At 37.1% G+C, this 9976-nt stretch overlaps 1 protein-coding gene across 1 annotated transcript; it reads left to right on the forward strand.

Annotated features, from left to right (window-relative positions):
• Positions 1–5437: 5437 nt before the first annotated feature.
• LOC145665413 (uncharacterized) lies at positions 5438–6427 on the forward strand. The gene has a single exon (XM_081732719.1). It carries the CDS (start codon positions 5438–5440, stop codon positions 6425–6427), a length of 990 nt encoding a protein of 329 aa, XP_081588845.1.
• Positions 6428–9976: the final 3549 nt, after the last annotated feature.

Here is a 9976-nt window from a genome sequence, read left to right on the forward strand (position 1 = left end):
ACTGAAAGTTCAGAAAGGTTTCCTACAGGAAATTATCATTATCGGTGGACACATTTACGAGGGGAAGTTGGGGATACGTAATATGGACGAAAGCGTGAAGGTGGATCTTGCCTACTTCTTACAATCTATCATAGCCTCAATCTATCCGAAAGTTATCTCTCATTTGTATGGAGTAACAATAATAGTGCAGATCTACATGAACAAAATGTCCACAGCTGCCCTTCGATTTTATCATGACTAAACAGGAAACATGAATCCGAGTTATTTCCTTTCATGATATTACTGTTAAAAGTTTTGGTGCCAGCCCAAGAAATTTCTACCCAAACTTTTAGAGATACATACATTGATCCTATACACCCCTACCAAATTTTTAGTTTTGACAAATACCAAAATTTAACGCATGTTCCTTTGTATTCCTGTCGAGTATTCACAGTGGTGAACAGTGTACTCCTGTCAAAATAAGGAGGGTAGCTAAGGTACACTTCTAAATTTTTTAAAGTCCACTATTATGCGCCGAAGCTAAGAGAAACAGTGATGATGAGATGGATTTAACCGGTGAAATGATAGCAGTAGGAAACGAGAGAACACCGAGAAAACCTAAGCACACTGTGTTTTCCATCACAAAGTTCGCTTGGCACGGGCTGGGATTGAACAGGGACCGCATTCACCAGATGTGATTTACTGCGACTCCTTCTCAAGTATTATTTTTGTAATTAGACACTCTTGCTTCAGATTAATGCATTCCAAGTTTTTTGTTTTTTTGTTTTATTATTATTATTATTATTATTATTATTATTATTATTATTATTATTATTATTATTATTTGGTGACGAAGCGTCCAGGAAATGATTCTTCCATAATAAATTACTTACTTGTCAGATAAATCCACTCATTTCAAAATTATTGAGGAAAGAAATATACGTGTTCTACCCACTGTTATTGCTGACTGTACTATAGACCCTATGTTAAAGTGATCAAGAAATAGAGTAGCTGCAGTTGAGTTATTACTGTTAAATAACAACTGTAGACTAAAATCCGTGCTAAGTAACAAAAATGGGAAAGTTCGGTTTAATGTTAAGATGTGGCCTATGTGCCTAACACTGCTCAGTGAACAACGAGCTATCTAGTATTCACTGTGAAAGTAGTTCAAATAATTGCCAGAAGAATTGCCGTAGGACTATGTGCCATTAGTTCTGAAGTAAAATCTGGGCCTTTTACTTAACATTTTCATTTTGGTACTTAGCACGGATTTTATAGGCAGTCTACAACTAGATTTACATACATTCAAAAATTTAGAAATTAAAGTGCTTATAAAACGTATTTAATTACCTTTATTTTCTTGTTTAGATGAATGAAAGCAACCTGGCCATAAAGGACAAGCATATTTAAGAAGCTGGACACGATTTCAAGGGAAAATGTCAAGTGACCGGGTCACGAGAGCTTCCACAAGTGCACAAGTTGAGCAAAACTCAAAAAATACTAATTTAGAACAGAGACATGTGATTCGTTTTTTCTTTCGTACACTGAGAAAAAAAGTATGTGGCGTACGTAAAATCGTATGTTACATTTGTAAATCCTGTAGTTTTGGGACTTAGCGCACAGCAAACGTACAACTGAAAACGCATGTTTTATAATACTTTCTGTATAAGTGTACCATCCAGACGCGGATCCAAAGGGGGCTATAGCCCCCTTGACACTCAGGTATACACGGGATAAAATGGGCTTAAATCCTGCTTTACACTAGATAAAGTTGCGAACTATGGTTTAGCCCCTTCCTTAATCATATCCTGGATCCGCCACTGGTTCAATCTGTACGTGCTTTCCGTGTGAAACAACATACGGTAGGTGGTCAGGATCTCACATACAAATGGACGTATATAACATATAGCTGACGAAGGTAACATACATATGAGTATGTAATATAAGGAAGACTGTTAGATATCAGGCATCGTGCAACGGTATGATGTAACATCTAAGGGCAGTGCCTATGTAGCATATGGATAACGTATGCTCCATACTAATTTCTGTCATAAGCAAGAGGATTCCGTATACTTGTACGATATACCGCTGTCCGGAGAACGGATTTTTCTCAGTGTAAGGGCGTCAGTGTTAATGAAATTCATCTAAACTTGGTGGAAGTGTATGGTGATGATGCACTGTAGCATCGACAGGTAATATGATGGATAAGCTCATTTAAGTGTAGTAAAACAAACGTCAAAGAAGAGCCTAGGAGTGGTCGACCAAAAACAGCAACTTCACCTGAAGTAATGGAAATTGTACAAAAAGTAGTAATGTCCGATCGACGAAAAAAGATTAGAAAAATAGTGGAAGAAGTAAGGACTGATATTCATAGTGTTTGGGATATTCTATACCAACACCTTCGGCTCACAAAAGTCTGTTCCAGATGGGTTCTTCACAATTTGAACGGTTTTCAGAGGCAAACTCGGATGCAAATGTGTCAGGAAAATTTGGATTTTATGGAAGGAGATAACTACTTCTACCAGCATGCAGTGACAGAGGATAAACATGGGCTCACTGGTATGACCTAGAATCTAAAGAAGAGTCCATGCAGTGGTAGCATGAGGGAAAATCAACTCCAAAACAATTCAGGGCAAAGAAATCGGCTGGCAAAGTTATGGTAACTGTTTTCTGGGAGAGGGAAGGAAATCTTTTGCTTGAAGCTATACCAAAGGGACATACTATCACAGGGACTAGCTACTTACAAAAAAAAAAAAAAAAAAAAAAAAAAAAAAAACTTGAAGATTTACGCCAATCAGTTCAGAATAAACGACGCTGAGGTGCAAAATGTCGCTAGACACACATCCCATCTTAGCACCAAGTGATTATTATCTGTTTCGTCATTTGAAAGTATACCTCAGGGGCCAGCGATTTTCAAGCGACAAGCAGGTAATGGATGCAGTGATCAGCTCTTTGGCTGCAAGGAGAAATGTTTTTATGTTGAAGGCATTGATTCACTTGGAACAAAATGGAGACGATGTGTAGAACTGGAAGGTGATTACATTGAAAAATATTTTTTTTTTCAGATCATTGGTTTTATTGTTAGCCTCCCATAGACATGACGTTCCCAACACTCCTCGTATAAGTCTGTATCTATTTTATAAGTCCACTTGGCGCGGGCTGGGATTGAACCAGGGACCCCACACATCTGAATGTCCTACCACAGCCATCGCAGCCCCTTCTCAAATTTTATTTTGATATTTAGACACTCTTGCTTCTAATTAAAGTAGAATTAGTAGTAATCTATTAATTGGTTAATGTAGTCTAAATTTTATTACTATTATTATTTACTGACGACATATCCACGAAAAATAAAATTTAGCATTATTTACAAGTGTGGGAAAGTGGATATTTTGGTCCATATGAAATGTATACAATCTATTATCAGTAATATATCAATTGTAGTGAAATGTCTTGTTATTTCTTAAATAATATGTTTAAACATGTTAAGAGCATATTGTGAAAAATAAATCCCCAAAGTGGTTTCCTGGAAGTTATGATTTCTATTCAAAGTTTAATCAAATCAACTCTAGGTTTAGTAACAAACAAGAAACAGAATTTTAAAAAATCTCAAGTGTTACCTTATTCAAATTCGCACAGATGTTCATTTGGCTTTACGGATTGATTACAAATAGAGGAATATAATGTTATTTATGCTTTGATTCGGAAGAAAATAAATAGACAAGACTACATACCAGAATGAACAGCGACATAATCTATTTCCCCAAGGCAGGCCTGTATTTATATATTGTGCGCCCCTGTGCTCTAAATAATTTTCCGCCCCTCTCTCCCCCGCACAAACTTATGTCTCAAACAAGGAAACAAGCCGTGATTTTGCAAACAAATCAGCTCCTGTTGAGTAGCAGTTTAAGTATTACAAGTTGCAAAAGTTATAACGTAATTTTAAATTGCCTAATTCTCTCAAAGATGATTATGATGTGGTGTTCTGTCCAAAGGTAGATGTTTGACACGAAGGTCCCTAGGCTCGAAAAAATCGAAAGTTTGAGGATCCCTTTGCGGTAGTGCGGAAAAGTTGTGTCTGCATGTAAATATTACCCTTCAAAATTTCAGAACCTTAGGATAATATCTTCTGTTCTGGCAAGGCCTTTGAAGTTTCGAAAATTTGGTGAAAAATAGGAAAAATGTAAAATTTTGTAAATTTTCAATAGAATCGTAGGTCCTTTCCTGGTAGTGCAGAAAAGTTATACCTACGTATAGGTATAACCTGTGAAAAATTTCAAAACCCTAGAATCATATCTTATGTTCTGACAGGGGGTGCAAAATTTTGAAAATTCATTAAAAACTTCACAACATTTATCTTTTATATATATTTTTTTAATACTATACATTTATCACATCATATTTCATGGTAGTAACGAATTGTCGCGTTTACATGTATTTAACTACTATAGAAAGTTTCATAACCGTGGAATAACATTTCTATTCTGGTAGTTGGCCTGAACTTGCATATTTTTCTTACTAGTACATGAACCATATTTTTTTACTCACAATAACTCATTTGTTTCAAGTAAAGCAGCAACATTTTATAACTTCACAGTTATTAGGTTTCAAATCTTTCATTCGTCCAAATACCTGACAGATTAGAATGTTAATGTTTATGTTTTAACAAACAGAAAAATACGAATACCTTATAAAACTTATGGACTTGTAATTTCAAGTTTGTGAAAATTTTTCGCGAAGGTTTCACGATTCACATTTTATACTGACCCTTGAACCTGAATGATTGCATACTTTTTCAGGATTTCAAGGTAATCCGAAAGAAGTCGGCACAGTTTTCATGACCGAAAACTTTCCTGGAGGCCTCCGTAACTAGTTGTAGGGGAGAAGAGGGTAATAGCGGTCAGGCGATAATGATGGTCAGTGATGTCATTATATAACGGTGAGTCACAGACAAATTTTGACAGGTGCTGCTGTCTGCCGAGTCCCCAATAAAGCTTGATAAGCATTCCCGCCCAGATCGCAGTCTTTGTTTGAGTACAGTAGTGAAAAGTGTTGAGTTGAGTTGATTTTTTAGTTTAGCGTCCCTTTCAGCAGCGAGGCTATATGAGACGTGGACCTACTGATTAACGTGGAATCCGAACCACATGAGCTCCCGCCGGGAATCGAACCCGGGACTAGTAGTGAAAAGTGTGTTTTGTCATTTTCTGATCTAAAAATAAGTGACATTTACAGACTTGTTGTACCATTTGTTGTTGTTCGATAGTGCTGCAACTTGTACATAGAATACTTTGAAGAGTCTTCTTAAAGGTACGTATTCATTTTTTCTTAATTGAGCTATATGTGTGCTATACACTGAAGGGAATAATAAATGTACGTTTCGGATAATGGCGGTCACTCGATAATTATGACCGGTATTACCCTCTTGAGTCTTGAATAGTATTCTTATGTCTCATTTCAGATGCCCTCTAAGTGGACAAGGAAAACAGACAAAGGGAAATGGTCAACACAGTCGCTGGAAAATGCTATTGCTACCATAAGAGGAGGGATATCGATTCGGAAGGCAGCCAAAATGCATGGAATTCCCTTCAGTACCTTACAAGAGCGAGTGAAGAAAGGTGTTTTTAGCTCTCCAAGGTTTGGAAGAAAAACTTATTTTCCTCCAAATTATGAACATGCTCTTGCGAATCACGTCAAATTACTGTCCAAAATATTCCACGGTTTGTCACCTATCCAGTTGAGACGCATAGCTTTTGAATATGCCGAACGTAATAACATAAAAAATCGTTTTAATAAAGCAAACAGGATGGCTGGAAAGGATTGGCTTAGCGGTTTCCTTAAACGGCATGATATTAGCGTCCGGAAACCTGAAGCTGTGAATGTAGGTAGAGTTATGGGTCTTAATAAGATGGATGTTAACCGGTTTTTCACCAATTTGGAGGAAGTAATGGAGAAGTACCATTTTAAAGATACTAATATATGGAATATGGATGAGACTGGCATAACCACAGTCCAAGATCCAGGAGTTGTGATTGCTGTAGAAGGGCAGAAAAGAGTTGGCTCAATCACCAGCTGGGAGAGAGGAAAGGCTATAACAGTTGTTTGCGCTATGAGTTCCGGAGGTCAGTTCGTGCCACCAATGTTCATATTTCCTCGGCAGCGCATGACACCATTGCTGGAAAAGAACGGCCCACCCAGTTCTATTTATCACTGCAGTAAATCAGGATCGATAACAGAAGAACTATTCGTGTTGTGGCTTAAGCATTTTGCGGACTTCACCAATGTATCGAAAGACAATCCTGTCTTATTAGTCCTTGACAACCATACTTCTCACTGCACATTAGAAGCTTATGAGTTTTGTAAAGATCGTGGAATCGTTATGGTTTCCTTACCACCTCACTCTTCCCATCGTCTCCAGCCGTTAGATGTGACTTTTTTTTTTCTCCTTTAAAGGCTGCATATCGCAGAGAATGTGATTTGTTCATGAAAAGCAGGAATTTTCAGAAGATAACCCCTTATGATGTAGCTGAACTTTTTCATAAGGCATATGCAGTCGTAGCGACTATTACTAAAGCAATTTCTGGGTTTCAAGCCACAGGTATCAAACCACTTAATCCAAATATCATTACCGAAGAAGATTTCCTTTGCGAAACAATACTACAGAATTCTTCTAGTACACCTGTTTGTACTGATGATGCATCTCCAGCAGGCGATCACTCAGAACCAGGTTCGCTGTTATCTTCTCGTCTACAAACAGACAACAAACCTGAAGATCGAGTGCAACAAGGATGTTCACCAAGTAAGCCTAGTTCTACATCTTCTAAAGAACCTGAAATGTTAGTTCCAATAGAAGACATCTATAATCTCCCATCGACGAGCACGGGCTATCGGGAAAAAGAGCGGGAAAGAACGCATTCTGAAATATTAACATCCACACCAATGAAAGACCGACTTAAAAAGAAGAAAGCAAAGAGACTTCAGAAAGGCCTTAAGAGCTCTAGTAAGATAAAGGAGAGAAAGGATGAAGAAATATTCAAGAACTGTGAAGTACATAGCAAGAAGAAAAATGAACGTAAGCAGAAGAAATTACTAAATAGAGGCCTACAGAAGAATTTTGATAGCTCTTCAGAAAGCTGTTCGCTTAATGAAAGCCAATCTGTGACGATGATTCTGATTATGACTGTGAAACAAACATAGGCAAAGATCTTTGCCTCATTTGTGAAGAGTTTGGTAAAGACGGTGAGATGTGGTTTCGCTGTACAGGGTGCGGATTGTGGGTACATCAAGCGTGTAGTGGTTGGGACACTGCAGAAGGATATACTTGTGATAGATGCAATTGAAAAGGTTGTCTGATAAAAGAAAACTGTTTTAAGGTAGTAACTTCATGTTTTGTACATATCTAAATGACTTATTATATTTTATCTGAAACTTCAATTGTACTTTTCGTTTTGAAAAATCTTATAAGGCTATATTAGTACTAATATGCTGTATATTACTACCGCCATGCAGTTTATAAATACTATAGTTAGGTTCCTATTGTTATTACTAATAATATAACAAATAATTCGATTGGTCAAGAAAGATAGGCAGACATTTAAATAATTAAAATTGTTTAGTACGCTGAAAGTAGGCCTACTGAAGCAACTCCTCTGTAAAAGCAGCTAAGTTTTTATGATTCTTATTGTAAAGACCTTTTATGACTTTCATTTTTACCTAAACTTTGAAATTACATTATGAAAACTACGTTATAACGTGTATGATATTATTAATATTTAACCATATAAATATTTTCTACTCTATGAATTATATGTAAGAAAAGTGTATAAAAATAAATATTGTTCCAGTGGACATAATTAGTTCTTTCTCTCATTTCCATACAGTTATACATAAGCTAAGTAGCATAATTATTATGAAATAAATTATTTTTATATGAAAATTGTATTGTGTAAGAACTGATCGCCATTATCCGCATGTGAGGGAAATCCCGGTCAAAACTCTTCTTTCACTTTTTCGGGTGTATGTGATAGATAATGCTTCACAGAATATTCAGAGTTGTTGTTTTGCAAAGAGTACATTTCAGCTTAATTATTCCATTTTAAAAAGTTCGAATAACTGCTTCCAATTCTCCAGTATATCGAATTGCGCTTAAGTGACCGCCAATACCCCATTCTCCCCTACAGTTCTTTCCACAGCTTGCGTGTGGCATGGGAAGTTAGTGAATGACCATTCAGTTGAAACCTCTTCTTGCAGCATGGTTTGCAAATCCTCGGATGTTATGTCATTCAAGACTGATAGTGGGGTCAGATGGGTTTTCTGCCAGTCGATCATGTCAATGTAGTCCTTAACTTCAAAATTTATTTTAGAAATGTTTAATTTGCGAACACCATCAGATTTACCTGTTGCTTCAACTTTTCTGGCTCTGGCTTTTATAACTCTTCGAACGCAAGTGTGTGCTCTTTCGTCAATTAGCAACCTAATCATAATGTATTCTGGAGATGCAACGAAAGCATTTCGCGAAATCACATTGTCGATTACGTTGAGGTCAGTTTAGTCCAAATATCTAGAGGTCACAATGAATTGATGAACGTGTCGAGCTACATCCTTAATTGAATGTTAGACTTTGATATGGAACATACACTCTCATAATGAACTCCACTATGGTGTTTAGGCTGTGCGAAGGTTTCGTTGTGGAAACATACAGCCGTAAGATCCTGTTCACTGTTCTCACCCAGCGAGAAACATTCAGTCGCCCTAGATCGCGTTCGGCTAAATCTACTGGACAGATTTCTGAGGAAATGGCAAGAACAACATCCATCAGATATTTTGATCCTTACTAGGAATGGATGGATCAACCAAAGGAAGGCACAGTTAATTGAATTATATGTTACAAACAAAAGCTGCTCGGAGCCGTCCAAAGAATTTCCGATGCTGCCAGAGTTAGACTAAAGGCCAGAAGTGGGTTCATCAAGGAACTGGAACATGTGACGTAGGGGTAATTTATTAAAAGGAATGAGGCAAACAGCCCATTAAACAGATTTGTCTAACTTAAATTCAAAGCGGCACAGTACTCCATTATGTACTCCTGTGTTGACTGGTGTTCCATCACAATCAAGCACAATAACGCTGTTGAAATCTCCAAGCACCTCTGTTGTGATATAGTTGATAATATTTTCAGAAATGCCCAGATTGGATTTAAAGGTAGGTGTGACGTGTCCAACTCAGATAGAAAGAGGTTCCTTCAGAAGAGAATAATGTTCTTCTATTAATGTCCTCTGATAGTACTTCTCGCGAAGCTTTTCTCTTGACAATGTGTTATCAAGTCTGTCATCAAAGTAAAGACCTAAAAGAACATATGCATTTTTCAAACTCTCACTTCTAAGGTTTTTCATAGTTCGAGATCTTTCTCTTGATAATTTGCTCTTGTCAACCACTAACGTTGTATCCAAAGCTTTGATTAGGCCTACGTCGTGCAAAACACCTGTGGCTATTGCAGCAATGGCCTGAAGCGATACCCCGAACTTTTGACTTAATATAGCAGTAATTGTAAGCTTCATTTGCATTTGGGACGACGCTCTTCGAGGCAAAGATTGTGCACTTGCATCGACGTTCTCCTCCATTTTGTTTGCGTCTCCTTCCTCTGAGGTTGTTGAATTTGTTGATGTGAATTGCATATCCTAGTGCAATAACGATGTGCCATGAAGCGAGCTGATTGAGGCATTACTTTCAGAATTACAAAAAAAGACCATTTGATTTTCTATTGAGTCGCTTTTGAATTTTCTTCGTTTCTTGCACATCGACCGGGCCGATACACATAGGTCACTTTGTTCGATCGGTCAGAAATACCTGTTCCTTTATTATCCCAGAGTTCTGAAATTTTTATAGTTGTTAAATACCACGCAACTTTTTGTTACCACCCTGAAAGATCCTGGGATAATTGTATAGTATTAAAAAGTAATAAAAAAAAGATAAATGTTGTGAATTTTTCAACGAATTTTCAAAA

The sequence above is a fragment of the Thermobia domestica genome, chromosome 11, assembly GCF_964235325.1.
Source record: "Thermobia domestica chromosome 11, izTheDome1.hap1.1, whole genome shotgun sequence".
Classification (NCBI taxonomy): Eukaryota; Metazoa; Arthropoda; class Insecta; order Zygentoma; family Lepismatidae; genus Thermobia; species Thermobia domestica.

Bases quoted from the DNA above. Each gene is read 5' to 3' on its own strand.
- LOC145665413 (XM_081732719.1), top strand. From the start codon at position 5,438: ATGCCCTCTAAGTGGACAAGGAAAACAGACAAAGGGAAATGGTCAACA.